This window comes from Podarcis melisellensis, assembly GCF_964234715.1.
Source record: "Podarcis melisellensis genome assembly, chromosome: 3".
Taxonomy (NCBI): domain Eukaryota; kingdom Metazoa; phylum Chordata; class Lepidosauria; order Squamata; family Lacertidae; genus Podarcis; species Podarcis melisellensis.
Genome location: NC_138530.1, coordinates 110999675 through 111026215, shown reverse-complemented (window position 1 = coordinate 111026215; position 26541 = coordinate 110999675). Strand labels below are relative to the sequence as shown.

The 26541-nt window shown below is 41.4% G+C and overlaps 1 protein-coding gene across 1 annotated transcript; it reads left to right on the top strand.

Moving 5' to 3' along the window:
- Nucleotides 1-1700: 1700 nt before the first annotated feature.
- Nucleotides 1701-25600, top strand: ETF1 (eukaryotic translation termination factor 1). Its single transcript, XM_081906497.1, has 11 exons — nt 1701-1862; nt 2085-2212; nt 14437-14612; nt 14696-14835; nt 17160-17298; nt 17920-18110; nt 19186-19315; nt 20496-20651; nt 21116-21180; nt 21311-21458; nt 23744-25600. Exons 2-11 carry the CDS (start codon nt 2127-2129, stop codon nt 23824-23826), a joined length of 1314 nt encoding a protein of 437 aa, XP_081762623.1. The 5' UTR covers nt 1701-1862; nt 2085-2126; the 3' UTR covers nt 23827-25600.
- Nucleotides 25601-26541: the final 941 nt, after the last annotated feature.

Sequence of the window (26541 nt, the reverse complement as noted above, 5' to 3'; positions counted from 1 at the left end):
AGTCATACACAGACGTACCCTTAAGGCAGGATTTGTGAAGGAAAAGACAATGGGGAGGATTTTCCATTTCGCTTTGACTTTGCAGAGAAAACATTTGGTCAGTTTGGGAGCCAAAAATGGTTTCAGGTCGGTCTTCCTGTGCTGATCTTTGTCCGTGCTTGGTTGATACATTTATGAACATTTATTATATATCTAAGACTTTAAAATTCTTATCACATTGGGTCGCACCAAGTGTGGTTCTTTTATGACCGAACTACATTAAAAGTGAGGGGAGCGTGGTCATGACCAACAACGGATAGCTCTTTGGTAGACTCTTAATCACAGGGTTGTGGGTTCGAGTTCCGCATTGGGCAAAAGATTCCTGTATTGCAGAGGCTGGACTAGATGGCCCTTGTGATCCCTTCCAATCCTATGATTTTATGCATGTCTAGGGAAAAATTCAAAGGTATGTCTACCCCTGGCTCCACTGAATTCCTTTTTAAAAAAAAAAAATAATTAATTTTATTTTTATTAAGTACAAATTAGAAAAACATACATATTTACAACAAAAGGAAATACAAAAGAAAATGAAAATACATATAGCCAAGGAAAAAATTAGAGAATATTTTGTCTCTTTTCATATTTACAGTTATTTATACCTCTATAAAATGCTATTCACACTAAAGTAGTGAAATGAAAAGTAAGATAGCTGAAAAAAGAACGAAGAGAAAATAAAGAAGTAGAAGAAAATCAAAAGTAAAAATTTTTAAAAGTCGATAAGTATTCACTATACACAGCCATTTCCAATCCATATTTATATTCGAATATATAATTTCATCTTGTCCTTATCTACCTTAGGTAAAATGTTTTTTTAAACGACTTCCACCGTTTGCCTCACGCGTTTTTAATAGCGCATTGAATTCCATGGGAGCCAATCGTAATCAATGAAAGCAATTACTGTTAATTGGGCTCCCTGGCTTAGCAACAGATAGAGTATGGGAAAGGTGTGATGTATGTTTTTAAATTGTTTTTTAATTTAGGGTTAGGGTTAGGGATGGGTTTTGTTTTGTTTAGTTTAATGTGTTTAGGTTGTGTTTTGAATTGTCTATATATTGTATTGTCTTTTTTTCTCTTTTGTTTTTTCTCTCTTGTCTTCTTTTCTTTTCCTTTTTTGTAATCTTTAAAAGTAATAAATATTATTTTTTTTTTTAAAAAAAGAAACTTTGGGGAGGGTCTCCTTCCAGCTTCTTCCACACGTCGACGTAGCAGATGCTATTGGTCCACCCCGCCCTGCGGAACTCGTGGACGCGGCTCCACACGTTCCCCCCAAAACGCGTGCGCGTCTCCTTTAAAGGAAACGAACCCTGACGCGAAAAAACGTCGCTGACAGGGACAACGCGAGAGCCCCGCATCCGCCCTGCGCGACCGTGGCAGCAAACTACGCCTCCCGGCATGCCGCGCGCTGCGGAAGGCGTGACAGAGCTGGGGGGGCGGTGCCTTCTCCGCGGAGCCACCCAACGGAGAGGAAGCTAGGCAACCAATGAGAGGAGGAGAAGTGGCGGAGAGCGCCCCCCCCTCTCTCTCTCTCTCTCCCCCCCCCTCCGCTTGGCGCATGCGCGTTCTCCATCCTTTCCTCCCTCTCCCGCTCGCGTGCGTACGTGCGGGGACCGGAACTGACGTCAGGAGCCCCATGTGAGGCGATTGCAACACATGCAGCGCGGAGGAGAGGAGGAGGAGGAGGGAGGGGGCGCGAGCGAGCGAGCGAGGGAGGCGGAAAGGAAAGGAAGGAAGAAGCCGGTCAGCGACGTCACAGGCGCCGTCGCGAGGAGCCCTTCGCTGCCGTCCGGAGAAGGAGGGGAAGGGAGGCGGCGGCGAGGCCTGAGGTAAAAACGCGCGCGCGCCCCTTCTTTCGCCTCAGAGGAGCGCTTGGCTGCGCTTGTGGTGGCCGCACTCCCGCGGTGACGGGAGACCGGGGCGGGCCTAGCCTAGAGACCGCGACGGCTTTTACTTTTACCTCAGCCGAGGCTCCGTTTTCATTTCTCTCTCTCTCTTTCCCCCCCTCTCTCTCTCCGTGCGGCGGCGGCCTTGGCGGTTGACTCGAACAGCCGCAGGAGGGGCGGTGGAGGAGGAGGAGGAGGAGGGAGAAGATGGCGGACGATCCCAGCGCTGCCGACAGGAACGTGGAGATCTGGAAGATCAAGAAGCTCATCAAGAGCCTCGAGGCGGCTCGCGGGTGAGGGCGGGGAAGGGCCTGGGCTCCCTCGCCGGAGGTGGGGGTGGAAGAAACCTTCCGTTTCGGGTTATAAAAGGGGGGGGAGGGTGGAACAGGAGTCGCTTCACCTCCCCTCCCCGCAAAAATAATAATAATCGAAAGCTTAAAATTTCAGGGAGAAAGCCAGGCTGAAGTATTCTCTGCCCCCCCCCCCTTTTCAAAACTGGGTTGGTTCGCTCCTGTATGGAGAACTATTCAGTCATGTGGATGTCACCTGTGTGGAAACCTTCAACTCCCCCCCTTTTTCCAGACAGCTATAAAGCGTTTTGGTCCAGACATATGGGTTGGGTCCCCCCCCCAAAGAGAGAGTTAGCCCCCCCCCCTCCAAGAGAGAGTTAGGCCTTTCTTCCTGTTGCCTTTGTTTTTGGGAGGCCAAGGTCCATATGGAGCTACAGGTGCATAAAAGGCAAAAGGGGAAGCTTTCTGGACTTGTCCCGCTTGGGCACCTAAGAAGAGAAAGGTGAATGTTTTTTGAGTGCCCAGGTCCCAACCTTGAATCCCCAAACAAGGAATGTGAAGCATGTGGGTTCGTGTGACTTGGGCCCTGCTTCAAAGGCTGTATTTAGCTTTGTCTCTTGGTATCAAGAGTCATCTTACCCCCACCCCATTCCCTGCATTTCGTCATCTGGAGTGGAGACATTCCACTACTCTTGGGTTTCTTTAAATTTTTCCATTCTTCGTAGAGAGGTGTATATAGGTGAGGTGCAGTTCTCTGCCTTGTGTTGTCTTCGGCTACATTTTTCCACTTCCACTGAATTACATGCTATGGCTGCTTGGTAGCCACACTCACCTGTGAAGGAGGAGGGACTTAAAAAAAAACACACACACACTAGGGTCTTTGCTTATATAGAGATTAATTTTGGGCCAAAAATGCAGCCTCTTGATTATAAAGCTATGTTTGTTTATGCAGTTTTCCTTCCATTCTCACTGTGTTGTACACATTTGGAGGACTATTTTTTTGTGTTTAATTTTTCCTAATAAAGAACCATAGTAGGGAATGAAGGCCTGCACATGAGATTACCAGGGTAATAGTAGCCTTTGTGGTAGTTGTTTTTATTTCAGATCTCTGAAATTTTCCATGCACTGAAGAGAGTGGGAGAGTCTCACTTTATACTGGTTGGGAAGAACAGGCCATGCCTATTTCCTCCTCCCTACATACATGGATGAGGGAGAGGGGAGGTGCTGTGCTTTGGTGACTCAATTGTCTCTCAAGCCTATCATGAAGTGAGAGTGATGCCTTTCTTCTCCTGAATTATCTGTGTGCCAGAGGACTTGGGAGTGGTGTGAATTTGGTGGGGATCACAAATAGTGGCTCACTATAAAAGCCAGCCAGAATTGGTTGGCCCTTCAGGAAGGAGACTCTTAGCTATAAATTCCATGCATGTGACCTGCCTATTCCTGCATTACAGGGGGTTGGACTAGATGAGCTTTCAGATCCCTTTCAGCTCTATAATTGTATGATCCTATGATTCATCAGCTGCCAAAGAAAAGCATAGGCCAGACCAATTACCCTCCTAGATTCACATGGGAACTTTACATTTGCCACTTTGCTATGTGTTTTGTGGTGGAGTTAAATCAACCCCTCAAAAAAATGTTTTTGCCCTTGTAGGTTTTTATGTACTGAGCTGAAAGCATGTAATACCACAGACAGCCTGGTTTTAGGAAAAGGCACATGGTACCCACACATAAGTGCTCTGTTCATTAAACTCTTGCTCTCGTTTTATATTTAAATGAAGTTAGTGTTTGCTGTGTGACTGGACAGGTTGCTAGACATTAAACTTAAGAACTGATATGCTCTAGTGGAAACTTGTTCAGGTTATGTCTGTATATCATTAGTACATTCTCAGAAACATTTTTCTTGATACCTTACTTTGTGTATGCCCAGCCTCATAGCTCCGAATCCAAGTAGAATATTTGCTAAGGGAGCTGGACACTTTATCTCTTCATTATGGATTTATTGTACCTTGTTTGGAGTCTATAGTTAAATCCCAGTGGTAAAGCTGATCTAGTAGTCTGATTCAATGGCAACTGCTTATGTCTAACAAGAAATTACTGGCTTTTTTCAGCATATTAGCAATTATTCCTCACACTGCAAGCATTAATTTTATATGCAACCTTACATTTCCCATGTTGGAGGATTATGTGAAACATGGAATCCACATGACAGAGAGACATGCTTCTGATTTCTGCTGGCACTTAATGTGCTGCCACTGAAAAGAAGTGTTCACTATTGAACATGTGTAAGAGAGACAAGGAATACAAATTGTTTACAAGCTCCAAGTGTTTGTAGCAGCCTGGGAAGTGAGGTGGAAATTCTCTTAGACTGTAGTGGCCAACGTCAAGATACGAAGTGCCACAGACAGTGTCTTGCACAAGGAAACTCCCTCCTTCTGGTGACAGACATCTAAAAAGCTTTTCCGAAGTTTGAAGTGCTCTGTGCATGTATACTGGGTTGCCTGGATCCCACCCACTGGTTAATTGTTGATAATGAGAATTTCTGTGTTGGTAGTTGATTGGATACTCTTTCCAGATAGTAAACTTTGATAGCAGTCAAAGAGCAACATGAGAAGGTCTGCTTATCGTTGCCAATGCTTGTTGTACTGAATTTTAGGTTGCTGAGGCTTCAGGTTGACATTTCTGTAGTGTGGTGTTAACAGTCTCACAAGCAAATAATAAGGGCAATAAGAATGTGTGGTGTGTTTTAAAAATAAAAAACGAACTGTGAAAACTTAAACGTCAAGAAGGAATGATCCAGGATGGTCTTTCAGTGTGTGGAATGTGCAACACAGCAGTGAGACTTTAGAAATGATTGTGCATATCTGAAGTAGGAGCAGCTTCCAAAACGCCACACGTGGGATAGTCTGTCTATGAATCCCATCCGTTTTGTGTGTGTGTGTGTGTGTGGCATTGCATACTCCATATGGCCTCATTGCCATGTATCAAAATTTTAATAAACATTACATTCCAGTAACACGCCTCATTAGATTTTGCTGGCAATTTGGGGGAAAGGCTGGAGGACTTTTGATGTTGAGGCTCTGAGTTTTGAATACTGTGTAGTAAATACCAAGGTTGCACAGTCCTTACAGCTTTGCCCTCACCTTCAAGTATAAATGAACTGTCCCAAATTTTTGGCAAGCTTAAAAAGAATAGTATCAGAATCATAACCAGTGTTAGAAACTGAGATATGAAAGCTAGGAGCTGGATGGCACTTTAACTTAAGTTATGGGCGCAACAACAGAATGTCTAGGCACTTTTTTGTAACAAGAATACAAAGCTGAAAGTGAATGAACTGCAGCTAAAATATTATGTTCATTTTCCACATGGTCTAGTCCTTCCCCTTCCCAACCCCCTAATATTCTTAAGAGGGTCTCTTCTCCAGTCTTCAGAGAGTAGCTGGAAGTGGGGAGGCAGAAAAAGGTCTTCCTTTCCTTCCACTCTGCAGTTTTAATCTAAAATCTTAAACACAGTACTGTGCCCAGAGTTCAGAAACTTGTTTGCGCTAATGAAATTCCCTGTCGCAAAATGCACCTAGAACAATGGGAGTTTTGAACACTGATAATAACCTTTCAGTAAGTATTACACCTGGTATGTTTATAAAAAGAAAAAGCCATGACCCTAAGAAGACTCGAGACAGATCCTAATGTTAATTTTTCAAACTGGCTTTTAAAAAGACATGTGTATATATAGCTGAGGATAATTGCATAACCTTTTGCATGCTGCTGTGAGTCCTGCTTTGAGGAATTTGACTTATTGTTTGTGGTGAACTTGCTGAACTTGTACCCTGCTAAATGCATGTTAGGATTAAGATTGTTGAATGTGCTGTGTCTTGTGGGGAAAGCCTTTCTCATGTCTCTTTACTTTACAATTTTCTAATGCCTAGCAACTGGTGTTAGGGTACAGATTACTGCAGGAGCGAAATGGTCTCTCAGTTTACTGCATTCCAAAATGTGGAGGTTTAGATTAAATAGGAAACTTAAAACTTTTTTGGCAAGTGGAGATTCTTGATAATCTGCTTTATGAAGTCATCCACCCCAGGCAGCCCAAAGCATCTCTGGGCTCTGTATGCAGCATTGGTTAATTATCATAACATGCTGATTATTTTGACTTCAATCAGCTGTTGGCAACGTGGAAGAACATTGCAGGTTTTCTTTGAAAATTTTTGACAAAAATACAAGTGTGTTTGTGGGGGGGGGAGGGCAAGTGTAGAAAAGATTGAATGAATTCATGGGTTTAGAATCTGAAGGTGATTAGCTATTGTACTGTTTTGCTTCTCCCCTCTTACCTGTGGTAGAATGAATGTTTATTATTACTGCCAAACAGCCAGCATACACATGTGGTATAAACAATCCGTAATCCCCGGTTTAGCGTTGCATTCAATCCAGAAATTGTAGTTCGTTTCACTCCAGATAAACCACAATAATTGATTCAGTCATAAGGCCAAACCAGGGGTCTTGATTTGTTTCTCCTGTGTGGTGGATGGTCTGGAGCAAAGCTGGCGAGGCAAGCAAAGTCCATGCCCCAACAATTAAGATCAAACAGTAATCCTATACTAAATTTCTGTTATTGCACACTACTGCTAGATAGGCAGTATATTACATCCTGCTTACTTTAATCATTACATTCGTCATTGAGACTATTACCAAAGGAACTATAAAACCATAACAAATAATATTTACTGCTTGGATTTAACAGTACAATTGTTTCAAATCTTATACAATCCTCTGTTCTATTAAGTGGTCCAATAAACAATAGCCTTTCTCAGGAGTACAAATACTGGACTTTTTTAATTGAGCAGTTTGAAGAAGCTCCAACAATGACTGAACAGTAATCTAAGTATAAAATTGGTCATCCACTTTCAATACAATCCACTACCACCTTCACTACATTTTTGTGTAAGTATTAAGAAATCACATGGAAATTTTATTAGCTGGCCAGCTGAATTTGGAGTGGGACTGTGGTAGACATAGAAGGATAGGACGCCATACAAAGCACTGTAGTCCTGACTCCTGTGATCCTTTTTTATTCTTTCCACACATATTCATATATCTGAAGTACAGGGAATGTTTTAAAGTTTATCCAGAACAAAAGAAAAATGTATCTCCTCTTGTTGGGAACTGCCTGATTGCCAGGTTGCACTCTTTATTTCCAAGATGACTTCGGAAGATAGCGGTTGGACTTGGGAGTTAACCTATGGGGAATTGCAGAGTTTCAAATTGACTCCTATGTTCAGTATCTATATAAAGCTACTGAGAAGGACTGTCTGGAGGTTTGGAGTGTGGTATCGTTGAAGTACTAAAGACACCCAGCTCTATTATTCTCCTGTGACCCAGAAGCAACAGTGGTATGTCTGATGAGAGTAAATAAGCTTGAATCCAGACAAACACATTGTTAAGCCTTCTGTGGGACCTGTGTGCATGCATTGTGGTGGGGCTGTTTTCCTTTGAATGGAGCTGCGTTCTACTTGAAGCCATAGGTACTGTTCTGGACCAAATTTAGTTCTGGATGCCCAGGTTATATCTTGGGCCTTGCTGCCTTTTTGCAGGTTAAACTATGCTCACACCTAGAGAAGCAAGATCTAGGAAGTTTAATATACTCTTCTTGATTCGAGATGGTTGTAATTAAGTGGCATATAAATAGTTGAAATAAATTAGCATATTGAAACTTGACATGGAATTTATTCCAAAAACTGTTTGGAAGATAGAATGAATACGGAAGTGGGTACTGAGTTTTTAACTTAAGATTACTTAGGGAGGGCCCACAACTTTGTTGAGGAAGCTCCACTTCTTACAGATTCACTTCAGGATGCAACACAGCATGGCTTTTAAGTGATGAGGGGGAAAGCATCCTACATTTTTTCAAAGCTTTTCTTTGGCACAGGCAACTCACAATTTAAGTGGGGGTTATGTTCCAAGGCACTGTGCATTTAAGTGAAATTGTGTTTATTTGAAACACCATTGCAAAAGCCTGCAGACACCCTGTGCTGCTTCTTTTTGTGATGTTTTTCTGTCATTTCCAGGTTTAGCGCATGAGCATAGTCGCGCACATATTGGATGCGCCTAAAACGGTTGTTGCCTGTACTCTTGAGTTGCCCAGCACTAGGCTTTTTTCTTCTCTTTTTTTTGCCATGTGATTGCTTTGATTAGAAGCTTGCAAGATGGTTGTGCCATTCTGGTTGTGCTTATTTGAGCAGAAACCACATTAAGGTGCATCCTGATAGCCTAGCAGATCAAAGCCTTGGACTCTTATAAGGCTTGGAGACGGGGAGTTGAAATTCAGATATTTAGAAGAGAAAGCCATAAACATAAGATGGGGAGGCATGCTGAAAATCTGTTTGTCCATAACAGCCTTGGCCAACCTAGTGCCCAACTTGTATCATCACCAGCATGGCTGTGCTGTCACATGATGCCTCATCTGGAGAAGACGCGTGTTCTCTTCACTTGAAGTGCCACTTATTTTTAGTATGAATACAGACTGCTCTTTTGTCTGTCTTCGGAGAGTCTGGTCTCACTGACTGATGTATTTGCTTCCTTACTCTTCCATAGAGGAGCTGCATTACCTAATGTTTTTTCCTGTTTAGTGCTGATGGCAGGAATTATCTAGCATGACGTTAGCAACTCTTTCAGAATGCAACTTCCAAAGTGACCCTTCTCAACCAATTGCCTACCCTTTCCTTCATATTTATTTAAATATGAATCACCTGTAATTTTATATCTCTAAGTGAGTATATACTCACCTCCATTCTTCATTGTCCTTTTTTTTTTTAAAAAAAATTATTTTACACAAGCAATAGGTTGGCTAGAAAACCTAAAAGCTTAGGTTTTGGTATTAGTGTGCTTAACTTGCACATTTTGGGGTGTCAGGAAAGTAGGCCTCGTTTTTGTGGGGAGCTTAATGAGAAAGTTACATCAGAGACAGATCCTGGGTTTTTGTCTTTAAATAGTGATTTCCATTTGTGCATGAGCAGTTTTGTAAATAAAATGTTCTGCCTTGATCTATGTTTCCCAGAATTATTTTGCCAGTGCCTTCTGTTTATATCCTGTCTGAGGGTATCCAACAAAGTCCCGTTAGCACAATAATTTATGTCTATGCAATGGGACTTTCTATCACTTTGCTTGCCCTGTGCTTCCTCCCAGATCTACCCTGGAGGGTGGGTTGGGGAGAAGCCCTGAACGAATTAGAGAGGAAGAAGTAGGCCTGCTACAGAGGTGGAAGTCTTTGAGTTAACAGGATGGCTTTGTTGGAGACAACTCAGTTGTGCACTTAGATTGTACTCAGACTATGACTTCACCGTGTGCCTGCTCTTGCGCCTGTTGCTTAACCTTTTCATTATCACATTATTCCACATTTCACTTCAGACCATCTTAGCATTTCATGAATCTGCGCCCCTTTCTGTGTCTTCATAGTGCATTTTGAGGTGGGGAGCTTCAGTGTGCAGTCCTCTGGGCCCAGGAGCCACCAGTTATTGTCGCATTACATATCCCTAAGGTGGAGGTAGAAAGGGTATTAAATAAAAATACATTGCATGTAAAGCAGTGGGTTGTTTGGGATTTTTTAATGGCATGCTAGGTCTCCACTGACTTAGATCAGGAAAACTTTAAGACTTAGAACATGCTCAGATGCTTTTCGTTTAGTTGCCCAGAACCATGGGCTGGTAGTTGCATAATGGAAACTTATTTCATGAAATAGTTCAGGGGCGCAGAGCCTTGCAGAAATGCTCCCAGTCCATCAGATTTTTTTATTGGCCTGTGTAGCCCTAGGCTCCTACCTCTTCTGTAAGATGGCCTGAATTATGCTGTCCACCATGACTTCCAATAGGTTTTAAGGAATATTTACAGTTAAGAACCACTTTACTAAAAAAAATGAAGCTGTGTAAATTCTAATCTACATCACCACTCTGCATCCATATACAAGAACACATATTTGTAAGTAATTATGTCCATTAGCATGTGCACACCACTTTTGTGAAACCCTTGCTGCTAGATTATTATTTTTATCTAATACAAAGTACCTGAACTTTTCAAAGCACCATACAGATATTAAAACATAGGACTGTTCCTGCCTACAGCCTCAGATTCTAGTAGACAGTATACAAAGTGGGAGGAGGATGGGTTTAGGAAAGAAAGCATTGAATCAGTTGCGCATTCTGGCTGACATTAACCTTATTCTAGAACCTGAGCAGTTCCTGTTGCAGAATATGCTACCTGCCCTCAGAGAGCAGTTTTCAGCGAACAGAGTAGCCCCAAAGAAAAAGAAACCATTTGTCATTGCTCTATAGATTTATTCCTTAGCACCCACAACAAGCTTTGCCTAGGGTGGAGTCAAAACACCAGTGTGTGTGATTTCAGCAACTAGGCAACTGCTATAGTGGCCTAGTAACCAAAGTGGGATTGGAGTGTTGCCGCATCAGCTGTTTATACAAGCTTCCTGTTTGGCCAGTAAATTGGCACTCACTTTGTCTCTCTAATGATAATCCATATCCTAGCATGCGTAAGTTGTGAGAGCAGTCATTTGCTCTAGTGACTGTACTGCTCTGATGCGCAAGAGAACTCCCAAATGTGTGCACTGTAGTGAAATATTACCCATATGCTCTTGTGAAAGTGTTGAACTTGGACGTAAGTGACATAGGTTTAAATTACTATTTGTGAAGCTCCTTGGGTGGTTGTGGGGAACCCCTCAGTTGTGGAGCAGTAAGAAGTGGGGTTTTGTACTATAAAGTGTTTTGAAGCCGCATTTTGGTAATCCATATAATGACCTCATGAGCTTAGTCATTTGTTTCATAATTTAAGTATTAAATAATAAGCAGTGCTAATTGTATTTGTATGACTGCCCAATAGCAAATGTTCTCCTGTTGGCTCATAATTTTTTTAAGAAATGCGGTATTGAAAAAGCATAAATGAATTCTGGCGGAAAAAGTAGAAGAACAATTAACATAAATACGCAATGGAACACAAATTATAAATGGAGATGCCCAGATCATTAGCATATGTTGTTTAAAAGAGCTGAGTGGCTAAAAAAATGTGCAAAAAAGACCACAAGAATGATGCTGGGCACATTTCTCTGGAGAGGCTCTTCCTTAACTGAGATGAGGTATGCTCTTCTGGTTTTTCACTTGTGACACACACGAGAGAGAACGAACGAACAATTTTAGTCCTAGAAAGGCAGAACATTATTTGTGGTAGTTTCTAAAGATATTTTACCATTAGCCTGTGTTGTAATTGTACAAATTGTCTGCTATCTTAGCATGATAATACCCAGATAGCCTGAGTTCTAGTTAATCAACACACAGTGTTTGATTACTGAAGCCAACTGAGGATTCCAAATCGTCTGAATAATTGACAGTATTCAGGGATCAGTTTCTAGAGCACTAAAACTACGGTATGCTGAAAGTTAATCTGAATCTTGATTAAGACAGCACAGATCTGTTATCATTCCTCTTGATCACAGTTTGTTCTGATAAGATATTTAACCAGCAGATGGCAGCAGTGTATTCCACGAGGTGGCAATTGGTACCCTTTTTTAAAATGGCATAAGGAAGTGAAAAAACCTTACTGTCATTGAAGTGATTTTTCATTGCATCCTTGAGTAGTTAGATGTAGAAATTGGCTTGTACTGTATCTGAGTGGAAATTAAGATAAGATAAAAGGTCTCCCCCGCAACTGAAGTATATACTGATAGATTTGGAATTTTTTTGAAAAGTTAAAGAAACTCGACCCAACTGTAGAATAATATGGTATGGTACAGTACAAACTTTTAAAATGGCTACTCTAACAATTAGTATCTTGAAGTCACTGAAACTGCTTTCATGGAGTTTCAGATCTAATTAGCTATAGCAGTAAGACTTCCATGTAGTTTTAATACTGTCTGCACCTTGTCCGAACTACAAAACACATTTTAGCACCCTGCAGTATAGGTCCAATATGTGGATGATTTCATACAACTTTTTTATATAAGATGTAAATTTATATAGATAAAGTATCATAAATGGTCTTGCCTCTTGCCTTAAAAAAACCCCATCCAACCTGACACAGCTAAATCATTTACTGTACTAGTCTCACGGTATAGGTGCTGTAAAGTGCACTACAGTGAAAATCCACATATCTGAATCAAAAGGAGTAGGTCTGGTGACTTCCTCTGTCCATCATAGCCAATGTTAGAAAATGGGATAGAAAAGCTAGGAGCCCAAGCATGAACTAATAAACAATTCACATAAGTGACACATTTTTAATATCACATTTTTAACAGAAATTGTTAATAAATGTTTAATTTGGTGTTTACAGTAAAAAATATTGGTAGCATACTTCAGTTTCCGAAACACTCTACTCTTTATTGTTAAACTCCTTAACATATTGTCCATCCTTAACATATACTTTGAGGCTTCAAAGCACATACATTTCAGTAATCCTTGAGTGTCAGCCAGGCACAACAAATGGCACCCATACGTTTTAAGATGCTCTCAAATGGAGAATCTTTAGGTGCAAAATGTGCCTGGTGCCCTGCTAGTTTTGAACCCTGATTGTAGCTGTAATGGTCGGGAGAGCAAAGACATAAAAAAAAGGAGTGTTACCTTAGTGCTAGTAACTTATTGAAAGCTTGTGTTTTGTAAGCATGGTTAAATTTTTAGCTGCTACATTTTTAGTGTACTAGAAATTTTCTCTTCCCCAATAGGAGAGAGAGTGATCTGTGTGGGTTAGTTGACAAGGAGGAAGTGGAGATTTTTTGGGGGGTGGAATGGGGGTTGTGCTCCTTGTTTAAACAATTCAGTAAATGAAAAAAAATGAAAATTACTGAAGCATGTGGTAGGCTTGTCCCATTGTTAGATTTGCATTCCTGGCTGCCGTTGTGAGTCTTTCTTGTGGGTTTCCCTTCCATAAAAATGTGGAACTGTGGAACTCCCATATGCCAGTACATTCTATCCTACCTTTGTAGGCTTGCTCTCTTAATTGAGTACAGGCTACTTGTTACGAGTCAGACTTCTTGTCTTAAATTCAGGGTGAGGAGAAGTAAATATTGTATATTCAATTTGATCTAATATTCGGGGTGCTTGAACTATGCATCTTGTTTTGACTTTGTTGTACAGCTTTCCTAGCAATCTTGCTAGCCCTAGCAAACAGAATAAGTTGCAGTACAAATCTTTTGCCAGGCTTTTAAATGTCAGGTTAAGACTTTTTTATTTACTAAAGCATTTTTAAAAATTTCTATACTTTGGCATGTTTTGTGGTTTGTCTCTTGGGCTACATTTTCTTGTATTGTGAAGGATATGACTCACTGCTGTGACATCTGATCCAGTGAAGGGAGGTATAGAAATGTGTTAAAGCGCATAAAACTCTCCTCTGTGTGCATTTGGAAGCTTGCTACTACCTAAGACATAGTATTTTTCAGGAAATAGCACTAATACTGTAGAAGTAGGCAGCCTCCAAAGGCTATTTGAGTTGCCCATTCTCTTCTGCCCCTTACATTGGAAGGAACCAGCTAGGAAGTTAAGGCATTAATTCCTCATAAAGCACATAGACTTCAGGGATGAAAATACCTGAAGAAAGATTTGGTATTTCTCAAGATGCAGTAGCCTCAAAGTTTCCTTTACCTTCTGGGTTGGTCATTTCAGTTCAGATAAGGCAACTTTAAAGGTTTAAGAACTATCTCTGTTTGGAGAAAAGATATAGATTGTTGGCTCAAAACAAATCAGAATAAAAATTGCTTCTCATACTCAGAAGTTGTGATGAAACTTTTAAATATTCTTATCATAAATATTAGGAACTCCCTAATAACTGGTGGAATTTCCTTTATACAAAGATGAGAAGCACAAAGAAAGCTGTGGGAGCTAACTTTGTCATCAAGTCTTTATAACAGCTAGACTAGTATGTTCTAAGAGGTAGCCTGTTTTAAATTGTGGGGTGGCAAGCTTCAGTCCACAGCTTGATTCTGGGACTGCAGATCAGGTGAGTTTGACCCAGAAGGCGTGCCTGCTATTTCACTGTATATAACATTACCAGTTTGGTGTGTACATAGGCTCATAGTAGTCCTGTGGTCAGTATAAGCAACTGGCCTGCATGGGAGGCCTTATTTCCAAAAGGATGTTGCAAATAATAGAAAGTCTTGAACTTCTGAGATTAGTTTTGGGCATGCTTTCTTCCAGGCTTGAAGTCACACAACTTGTGTTAACATCGTTTCTTTTCCTTTTTCCCCAGCAATGGCACCAGCATGATATCATTGATCATTCCCCCCAAAGACCAGATTTCACGAGTAGCAAAGATGTTAGCGGATGAGTTTGGTACAGCGTCAAACATTAAATCTCGAGTGAATCGCCTTTCAGTCCTCGGCGCCATTACATCTGTACAGCAACGGCTAAAACTTTATAACAAAGGTAAAAAGTTCTTCTGCTTACTTTATGAATAACTTTGTGCTCGCTTTGCCATCATCTAAGGTTGTACCCTGTGCTTTTTACAGTACCTCCAAATGGTCTTGTTGTATACTGTGGAACAATTGTGACAGAAGAAGGAAAGGAGAAGAAAGTGAACATTGATTTTGAACCTTTCAAGCCAATAAATACATCGTTGTATTTGTGCGATAATAAATTCCATACAGAGGTAAGTGTCATTTTGCATTTCTAGCCAGATTGTAAATTTGGCTCATGAGAACTTTGCTCAGTTTGCAGTATGCTCATGAATAGTTATCGTATACAATGTGTTGGTTACTAGATGTTAATTATAACAACCTATTTCTGAATTCAACATACACTTGTGTATTTTACTTCAAAACATGATTTCCTGTTTCTGTTCACATACAAAGATACTAAGCAAGGTTGTTTACTTATACACCCAGCATCCAGACCTTTCCAGAAACAAAGGCTGATAGCCATTACAAATGTTGGGATCCAAAGGTTCATTTTTGTCTTGAAAGTTGTAGATGTAATTGTGAGCTGAGCAAATTGCAGACATAAAATGCCAGACTATGCAAGTGATTTCAGTGGACTGTTACAATGAGATACAGGGATTTTTTCCCCCTGGAGTTGAACACTGTGATTTACTAGGCCTTACCTTCCACTTCAAACACATAATTATAGATAAAATGTGTGATAGCTATTGTGTTATTTCTGGGTCCAGAAACAATTCTGATTCATTGGTTAATTTTTCCAGGCAACCATTGGATATTCAGAATTGTTGTGTAGCAATAGCAAGGGGACACCATTTCTTGATCTGCCTGCGAACTTGCCGTCAGTGATGCTCAGATCAATTAATATTGGTGTACTGTGTTATGCTCAGTGTTGGAAACTGAGATAAAGAAAGCTAGGAGCTAAATGGCACATTAAACCTAGGTTATGGGCACAACAATGGAATGTCTAGGCGTGCTTTTTGTATAACAAGAATACAAAGCTGAAAATGAATGAGCTGCAGCTAAAATATTATGTTCATTTTTCACATGTCCTTCCCCTGCCCACCCCCCTAATATTCTTGAGAGGGTCTCTTCTCCATTCTTCAGAGAATTTCTGGAAGTGGGGAGGCAGAAAATGGTCCTCCTTTCCTTACATCTTAGGCACAGTACTGTGCCCAGAGCTCAGAAGCTGCTCTTGGTAATGAAATTCCCTGTCGCAAAATGTGCCTAGAACAATGGGAGTTTCAAACACTGGTTATGCTCCCACTTTCTGGGAGAAACACTGCATTAGCAATTGTTGTGGGGAAGATGCAAAAACAGTTCCCACTTCTCACATATTGGGAGAAATTCAACATTTTCCTGATCATTCCTTCAGCATAAACATTTTGACTTTCCAGACCAAAAAATCCCACCCTCTCCTTCCCCTTCATTCTGTTCCAGAGATTCTCCTGACGCGCACACACATACCCCGAGCCATTTGGGGGGGGGGCAGAAGCCCTGTTGAGCAAGTAGAAGGCTTTGCTCAGGGCTTCAATTGATGGGACTCATTAGTTGAACCTTGCTCAATGTCTCCAATGTGTGCAGCAAATATCATTGGAAAAGGTCTGGTATTCATGCGACACCAGTTCTGACTGAAAGACTTGAACTTGCTTTTTCTATATTGGTCTAAATAAAACAGTAACAGTATGCTTATGGTTCCTTTTTAATATACATATCGGCCAGGTTTTTGCCAGTGTTACAGCCACTTGCATCTCAGAACATATTTGTAACGTCCAGTTCTTTCATGTGGTGTGGCAGTCAATGGAGTTGTGAAAGGCTTTTAAGAGCTTAAATTGTTGCACACCCCTAACACTGTTTCTAGTCAGAAATGCTAAGTTGGCCACTTTGGGCTGGCCATTCCAGCCGAGTCATATTGCACCTGTGCTTGTGGCTATCATGGTTCTTGAGCTTTGATGTTCCTGTTTGACGCTCACTTACTCAAACAAGTGCTGATTGCCTTAGGGGAGCAATTAATTGCAGGGATGGCACAAAATGCAAGCTTCAGACTTTTATTGTGTATAACTAATACATTCTCCATCAAGCACCAGTTTGAGCTTTTTCTCTTCTGATGCTTGCTTTTCTTTTCACTTTCATAAAATAAGGCATGTTTTTTGTGTAAAAGTGTTTTTTATTGGGTTGCCCATTTGCTACTTACTCAAGCTGGCTTCTGATTATTTCCCCTTACTTAGCACATCATCATAATCAGCTTGCACATCATCATAATCAGAAATAACTTGCTAACAGTTCTCTCTACCAAGCTTAAAGGGATGCTGCACAGTGAGCAGTGACATTCCTAAATTCAAAAAGGCCCTAGATGAACATAATTAACTTGTTTTTTTACATGATTTTGAAGAGAGTCAAGATAGATTCTCAGAGTCTAAAAGGGATAAAGGCAAACAGGAGAACATTCCTCCTCCTAGATTGATCGTATTGATACAGACTTTCCGTAACCATTGAATATCGTAAGCATAACACTGGCATCTGCTGCATTGATTTTCAGGCCCTTACAGCACTACTGTCAGACGACAGCAAGTTTGGTTTTATTGTAATAGATGGTAGTGGTGCACTCTTCGGAACTCTTCAAGGAAACACCAGAGAGGTGCTGCACAAGTTCACAGTCGACCTCCCAAAGAAGCATGGTAATGTGTAAAAATAGCTCAAGAATTATTAATAGTAGATAGGACAAAACATGGTTTATCAAGGAAAGAGAAGATAATTGGGAACATTTGTAAGTGGCTCTGTCATGTCATTTGGAAGGAGGGATATTGCATACCTAAATTATTGTTTTCTATGCTATTTTGGTAACCTGAATGTAGTAATACTGCAGATAGATACAGACCAGCATCCCATTGCTTAAAGGCTTTGTGATTTTGCAGAAAGCTGCCATTGCACTAATAAAGCAGTCAATCGACACAGCCAGTAACAGTGCTTTGTGCAGCAAGTATGATCACAAAATAGGCTTGGCTTCATGTGATGAGCACTATCCACGATGTCCTCACACAATAATGCTGTTGTGGTAATTGCAGTTGAGTCATAATTTATAATAATCTGCCTTGAAACAAGTGTCTGTGAACGTTAATATAGACGTGTATTTTGTGTGAACTTGGTTATATGCTTTGACAAACATGTGGTCCAAGCACTTCAAAGTACATGAAAGAATTCTAAAACATTTGGCTTTTTTAAAAAATGGGGGTGGGGGGAAAACCCGGGGATGGAAACAACTTTCATTATTGCTGTGCTTTTACCTCTGTCTCTCAAAGGAAGAGGAGGTCAGTCTGCCTTGCGTTTTGCTCGTTTGAGAATGGAGAAGCGGCACAACTATGTAAGGAAAGTAGCAGAAACGGCTGTACAGCTGTTCATTTCTGGCGACAAGGTGAACGTGGCTGGTCTCGTTTTAGCTGGGTCAGCTGACTTCAAAACTGAACTAAGTCAGTCAGACATGTTTGATCAGGTAAATGGGGATTTTGGCTGATGGAGAATTGCCCATTTGTAATGAGGGACTGCTTTCTGCTGTTGACTTGATACTGATTTTAGTACTGCTTCTAATGTGATATTGGGCTTTACAGTTTTAATGATGATAATTCTAATTACAGTGGTACCTCAGGTTACATACGCTTCAAGCGACAGATGCTTCAGGTTACAGACTCCGCTAACCCAGAAATAGTACCTCGGGTTAAGAACTTTGCTTCAGGATGAGAACAGAAATCGTGCTCCGATGGCATGGCAGCAGCGGGAGGCCCCATTAGCTAAAGTGGTGCTTCAGGTTAAGAACAGTTTCAGGTTAAGAATGGACCTCTGGAACGAATTAAGTACTTAACCCGAGGTACCACTGTATATATAAAAACTTCTCTGAGGTTATTGACAAAGAATAGTATAGAGATTTATTCAGTGAATACATAAAATAAAAAGAGGCGCCATTAACTCTGAGAAGAAGCTTGAAAGAGATGTGCAGGCACTAACGTTCTATCATGTGACCATTGGAATCATTCAAATTATTCTGTCTAGATCTGGGTGTTCACCAAATGCTACCCGTGTATTTGCATTCTTTGCAGAGGGTTTGCAAATTTCCTCTTGAAATGATAACAAGAGTTATTTGCTACCCTTTTTTGAGGGGGGGATTTCACTGCCTTCGAGGTGAAAGCCTGATATTAGTTACCCAGTTTCTCCTGATTTTAGTATTGATAAAGTAGGAGGCAACCTCATTTGCAACCAGAGGTTGTGTTAACTCCACAGTGTAAAACTATAGGCTTCTAATTTACTTTGGTGAGCAGCTTTCAAGCATTGGCCTGATTTCAAAAGCCCTTTGCAGGCTATTAGTTCAATTTGTGCTCTTCCCTCTCCCCCAGCAGTCCATTGGGCCAGAGGTAAAAAGAGAAGGGGACAACCACAGCTACTGGTTTTGACCCCAACAGCTGCTGGCTCCCAACATATCACCCCCAGGGGAATGCTGCCTTCATTCAACAGACATAATGGTTGCTCATGCCTGATGCAATGTGTCTTCTAACACCACATCTTTTTATTTATAGCGATTGCAGTCCAAAGTACTAAAGCTAGTTGACATCTCATATGGTGGTGAAAATGGATTCAATCAAGCAATTGAATTGTCCACTGAGGTCCTATCTAATGTGAAATTCATTCAAGAAAAGAAACTAATAGGTATGAATAAAATACTATAATTAATTAGTTATCATAAACTGACACTCAAGGTGTTGGTAAAGCACAATTTTGGGAAGGGTGTATTGTCTAGTGGGTAGAGCAAGGGGCAGGCAATAGGTTCTTTAGGATCCCAGCGGATGGAAGACTGGCAGACTGTTAGATAAAAAAGAAAGTGGTTTATTGGTTAGCAAATATTACAATACTACAAGACAGCACCTAATAAACAAAAGAATCCGTCTAGCAGTTATATATCATACTCACTAACCAGTTGCACTTAAGATACCAAGCCAGAAGTGCAAGAACAAAAGGATATTGGGGGAAATAACTGCAAAGGCGAAGTTTGTGGTTCATCTCATTTGCTGCGAAGCCCCCAGGTGCAGTGTTGGTGAGACCAACACTGACCATTCACCGGTAGAACTCTGTGCTTAAATAGAGGCTTGCAAGCATAATCTCATAGCAGGTCCTCTCTTATCTGTTGCAGTTGGCACAGTGTCCACCCTCCCTCTGTTCCCAGTGATGAATCAAAATTAATTGTCTGTTGTTGTTTGAATTGATATACCGCCCTATACCCGGAGGTCTCAGGGCAGTTCCATGGCTGGGCCAACTACATGACCGCTAGTTGGCTCCTCCTCTCCTCAGGCCAGCTGTCAAGTCCTCTGATGTATAGTCCTAATTATATTGACAGATAGCGACGTCTAGTGTCAATTCCTCATCATATAACTATTGTTATTCTAAACAAGCCAGCTTCATAAACCACTGTTTGAAATTGGCATGTTTCAAATAAACCATAGTTAAGACTAACCACAGTCATTCAGGTTTGAACAACCCAGCAAGGTGTTGGATTCCTCCTTGTAGCATTGCTGAAAGGGGCGGGAAGCAAGTGAGATTGAAGCTTACCAAGATCCATTCTTGTCCTGCTAAGCTATGGTTTAGCGTGACTTCTGAACCAGGTCACAGGGTACATAACCTGGTAACTATGAAAGTGTCAGTGAGTCAACTGTCCATGTACTGCCAACGTAATTATCTTCCACCTTTCTGAATGTAATCAACATTGTCTCTCTAATGTCACAGCAGTGCGGTGATCTTCGTGAAATTTAGTTGCTCTTGTGTTCCAGACTGCACTGATTAAAAATATGTATGACATGTTCATTTCCATCTCTCTTGGTTTCTTTAAATGTAGGCCGATACTTTGATGAGATCAGTCAGGACACAGGAAAATACTGTTTTGGTGTTGAAGACACTCTAAAAGCCTTAGAAATGGGAGCAGTAGAGATCCTGATAGTTTATGAGAACCTGGATATAATGAGATATGTTCTCCATTGCCAAGGCACAGAAGGTACGTAGCTCCTACCTACACAAATATTGGGATCTAGGGGAATAGGAATTGTATGTTAACATGGGTAGATCACAATGTAAAGCAGTTTGGCTCTTAGATGTGCTCACACTGATGGCATTTAACGACACATCAAACATATACATTCTCTCCTTGAAGAATATAGGTGGTCCCGGCTTCTAGCCAGTAGCTTTCTCACACATCCCCCAATATTTTTTGGCCTAGCTTGCATTCTAGTTGCACCTTTTCTCCATAATGTTCCAAGTATGGTGACTGGGCTAAAAATGCCTCTCCACAAAAATTGAAGTTCTAGTTCCCTGAGCTTAATAACATTTGGCTTTTCATTTGTCAGGTCAGGTGCGTGTGCAATCTGATTGTCTTGGGGAATTTTTACTAATATGCCTCTTAAACTTCTCTCTCTCTCTCTCTCTCTCTCTCTCTCTCTCTCTCTCTCTCTCCCCTTACAGAGGAGAAGATTCTCTATCTGACACCAGAACAAGAAAAAGATAAATCTCACTTCACAGATAAAGAGGTATTTATGCAAAGCCGCATCTTTTTCGTACGTTAGCTATGAAGCAACCTAAGACAGTTGGCATATTAGCTATTGATGGAAGTACAGGAAATAGATTTGCTTAGCAATTCTCTTCCATTTTCATCTTTAGACTGGACAGGAACACGAGCTGATAGAAAGCATGCCTCTGCTTGAGTGGTTTGCTAACAACTACAAGAAGTTTGGAGCCACGTTGGAGATCGTGACAGATAAGTCACAGGAAGGATCCCAGTTTGTGAAAGGATTTGGAGGAATTGGAGGTAATTGGAAAGGGGAAATGGCAGAGTGGTGTGTTTCTTGTAACCCACAATTGCAGCACCCTACATTACTTTAGTGCATTCTTACAACTGTTAAATATAATGTTTAGCCTGGAGAAGAGGAGGTTAAGGGGTGATATGATAGCCATGTACAAATATATAAAAGGATGTCACATAGAGGAGGGAGAAAGGTTGTTTTCTGCTGCTCCAGAGAAGCGGACACGGAGCAATGGTTCCAAACTACAAGAAAGAAGATTCCACCTAAACATTAGGAAGAACTTCCTGACAGTAAGAGCTGTTCGACAGTGGAATTTACTGCCAAGGAATGTGGTGGAGTCTCCTTCTTTGGAGGTCTTTAAGCAGAGGCTTGACAACCATATGTCAGGAGTGCTCTGATGGTGTTTCCTGCTTGGCAGGGGGTTGCACTCGATGGCCCTTGTGGTCTCTTCCAACTCTATGATTCTATGATTATAATTATTATTATTATTACTATCCCGGCCAGGGCTGGGCTCAGGGCAGCTGAGCCAGTGTGGTGTAGTGGTTAAGAGCAGTAGTCTCGTAATCTGGGGGACCGTGTTCACGTCTCCGCTCCTCCACATGCAGCTGCTGGGTGACCTTGGGCCAGTCACACTTCTCTGAAGTCTCTCAGCCCCACTCACCTCACAGAGTGTGTGTTGTGGGGGAGGAAGGGAAAGGAGAATGTTAGCCGCTTTGAGACTCCTTAAAGGACGTGAAAGGCGGGAAATCAAATCCAAACTCTTCTTCAGCTAACACCAAATATAAATTACAATAAAATGTAATAGGGAAAAAAAGTTAATTAAAACATGGCTTAAAATACAGCTTAAAAATGTAGCCTCATTTTAGTAGTAGCCCATAAATCAAGACCATAAAGGGAGGAAATATCAGATATTCACCCGAGCCAGCTATCCATGCTGGTCCTACATGGGCCAGCAAAAAAAAAACCATGGGAAAATTTATATACCAAATCCCATATAAGGGGTCAGAGTGAGTCTAAGCCGAAGGCCAGGTGGAACACCTCCGTCTTGAAGGCCCTGCAGAAAGATGTCAAATCCCTCAGGGCCCTAGTCTCTTGTGGCAGAGCGTTCCACCAAGTTGGGGCCAGTGCTGAAAAGGTCCTGGCCCTAGTTGAGACCAATCTAACCACCTTGAGGCTCGGGACTTCCAAAGTGTTGTTATTTATGGACCTTAAGGTCCTCCGCGGGGCATACCAGGAGAGGCAGTCCCATAGGTACGAGGGTCCTAGGCCGCATATAAGTATCTATGATTGAGGCAGTTGTGGTTCATGCTGCTTTGTGATATCTCAAAGTGATAATAGAATAATGAGATTTCATATTCATAAAGACAAATTCAGATTCAGTACAGATCTGCTGTATCTTTATATCCACCTTCTCTAATGGATGCTTCCCATGGTCCTATCTTTCATTCCCAAGTCTGTTAACAAGCTTTTCAGGGTAATCTTGGAGGAATTGTATAATAGAGAGGGACTTATGCCCCCATAAGGGGACACAACCTGTAACCAGGAAAGGGGTATGGTTTTCCTTGGGGCAGTACATCCTGTATGCTCCACCCAGAGCAGAAACCATACATTCTACCGAGCACAGAGGGAATCGGTTTACAAGTAACTCATCTTACAGAGAGAGAGAGACCCCAATAGTGCATACATGGACACATCTCTGTCAATATTTTATAACTGATGGAGAATAACTTAATGTGATAATTTCCCAGCACACTTGTTGGCTGCTGGTCAAGATGACAGAAATTTAAAGGCTGGGGTTTTTTTGTTTGTTTGTTTTGTTTTAGTTATATTGCAGATACATACAAATCAGAACTTTTAAACATGAAAAAGGGGGGAAAGATTAATAAAGGTTACAAAAAAGAAAAAAAGGGGGACTTCTTCATTTGCACATACAGTATAGGCTCGTTCGATGATGGCTTCTCTCACTACAGATAACAGGCCTTTTCCTTCTCAGAATTGAATCCCAAAGTTCAACTGCAGTTGGGTCAGACTGTGAGTGCTTGCTTGTTCAGGCTGGAATAATTCTTTACCACCTCCTCTGACTTTAGATTTGTCTTGCCAGTCAAATGCCTCACTTGAAGAATTCACCTGCCAGCTTAGGCACAGGTCTCTTCCCACCTTGCAGCTTTACACAGGTCTTTCTGAGAAATTGAATCAATACAGGTGGAAAGGAAACATGTACAGTCTTCTTCTTTTGACTCCAGGGTACAAAGTGTTTGTAACATCTTCCTTCTAACCTTTATTTCCAAAGGTATCTTGCGGTACCGAGTGGACTTCCAGGGAATGGAATACCAGGGAGGAGACGATGAATTTTTTGACCTTGATGACTACTAGGTAGTCGACCTGGGTCTGGCAAAACGTGCCTCACCCCTCCAGCATCCAACCCAAGGAGAAAGCTTGCGATGGAATACAAAACAGATCCCTGCCTTAGAATTGGAGTTTTTCCAGAACTTTATCCAGAACACCGGGTTTAAAAGAAGAAGAAAGAAGCAAACCCTACTGATTTGTCATAGTGTCAGTACAGCAGCAATCTACTAAGTTTCTATAATGCCATTTTGGACTAATTTAAAAAAGAAAAAAATCCCAGTTTTTACTTTTACTTAATGGTGAAATTGGTTGCTCTTGTATTTTATGAAAATGATTTTTTTAACCTTCATGCTACATTAACTGCTGTAAAACCTTCATTTGAAAAATTAATAGATTATACTGGTTTGTTTCTTAAATTGATTGGAGGCAATTAAGTCGCTGCGTTTTGCAGTGAGACGACCCATTTACATGGCGTTCTTGGCTTTGACTGCGGAAGAAGAACCTTAGGAGGTGCACCCATTGCTCTTGGTCTACAGTGGTGGAAGTAAAAGAAATTGAACCCTTATGGCATGCCAGCTTTCAAAGGTGCGATGTGTAAATTCAGACAGTCTGGGAGCTCCACCCATTTTAATCTTTGACTGCAAAAGCGCTGCTTGTTTCAATCAAGAAGTATGTCTCATTTGTGGCAATCAAAATGCCAGGGTCTCGGCAGGCTTGATTGGGGATTATGAGTCGTGTGGCCTTCACTCTTCCCTCTTGTCAGTCAATAAACAGTTTCCACAAGCAAGCTAATGCTTCTTATGCTTGGTTCTATTCTTTACTAGGGTTTGGGAGGTGTGTTTTTTTTTAGTTCTGCTTTGGGACTGCATAAGCTGCCTTGGTGTGAGTTAACATCAAAATTTCACAAACTGCTTTAAATGCAAGTAGCTGGCGAAATGTGACTGATGTCAACCTTGGCACTGGGGTGTGTGAAGCAGCTGTAGAAATTAGCAAGTTCTCTCTTTTTTTTTTTTAGAAGCTTGGCGCCAAAGGTTCACTTTAAACACTGTGGGATCGCTCACACAAGGCAGTTAGCTCACTTTCCCGAATCCCCCTGGGACTGTCTGGTTTTCTAAAGGATACTCTTGATATTTTAGTGCCTAGCTGTGTTCACATGTATTGGTAAAACTCCCCAGCTGGCAAACTTTGCATATCGTTCCAATAATCCTGTCTCACTTGAACTGGAAGGCGGGTTTGTCTTAACGTAAACCTCCTCACAGTGTATTCTTAAAAAGAGGTCCAAAATGACTTTCTGTCAATGTGAGCAATAGAATTTGTATCTTTTTATAACTCCGCAAGCAGGCAGTGTGTGTGATTGTCCACAAGAAGTGTTCACGTAGGGTGAAGTCTCTTCCAGAAGCAGTACACTTGGATTTTGCCATTGTAAATGGGTCTGCTGTGACATGACAAGAGCAGAAAAATTGGGTGTAAATTTACATTTTTGAATATACTGCTTGTTTCACATTTAGGGTATGCAGCTCCTTTTTTTGTAGTTTTATTTTTACTATTTAAGTTTGGAAATGATGCCAAATTTTTGTATCTCTTTAATCAATGTGTTATATCTGGTGATATATATTGCATTATATATTGATGTGTATATCAATATATACCGATATGTATTACACTTACACAAACACATTAAAAGGGTGAGAATCCTAGCCTTTTGCATACTACATAGCCTCTTCAGAGAGCTCCCAAGCAGTGATATCTTGGTGTTGTGATGTACAGAATGGAGAAGAGTATTAAACCATATTTAAGAATATACCCTGGATTCCTGATTTTATTTGACTCGGGGAAGGATTGCAATAGTGAGTTACTATGAACCAAACAGTAAGATTGGCTAGTGCCTGATATTGAACAATTGCACCAGCATATCTGGCAATAGGTCAGTGGTTTCTTTAGCATATTTCCCAAATTTGGGTCTCAAACTGTTTTTTGGACAACAATTCCCATCAACCCTGACCACTGGCCCCAGCTAGGGATGATCGGAGTTGTACTCCAAAGACAGCCGTAAGCCCAAGTTTGGGAAACACTGCTTTAACACACCAGCATATTGTTGCTACCTAAGTAAAGGGTAAAGGGACCCCTGACCATTAGGTCCAGTCGTGACCAACTCTGGGGTTGGGGCGCTCATCTCGCTTTATTGGCCGAGGGAGCCGGCGTACAGCTTCCGGGTCATGTGGCCAGCATGATTAAGCTGCTTCTGGCAAATCAGAGCAGCGCATGGAAACTCCGTTTACCTTCCTGCCGGAGCGGTACCTATTTATCTACTTGCACTTTGACATGCTTTCGAACTGCTAGGTTGGCAGGAGCTGGGACCGAGCAACGGGAGCTCATGCTGTTGCAGGGATTCAAACCGCCGACCTTCTGATCAGCAAGTCCTAGGCTCTGTGGTTTAACCCACAGCGCCACCCACGTCCCTACCTACCTACCCTACCTGAGTGGACACCACTAAAAGCTGGATTTTAAACATGTATTGGCTGGTTGGTCTTCCAAACCAAACTACTGCCTCAGAATACGTCGATGCCAAAATGGGCTCTGACCCAGAAAAGCTATACATTTGTTAGCCTTTAAGGTGCCATAAGCAACTTCCAAGATTTTGCAGCAATTGGCTGGCACACAACAACTCCTTTTGGCATTCGTCTCAGATGTGTCTGTAGCTGTCACTGCAATGCTTCGCACTAGCTCTTTTACTCAGTACTG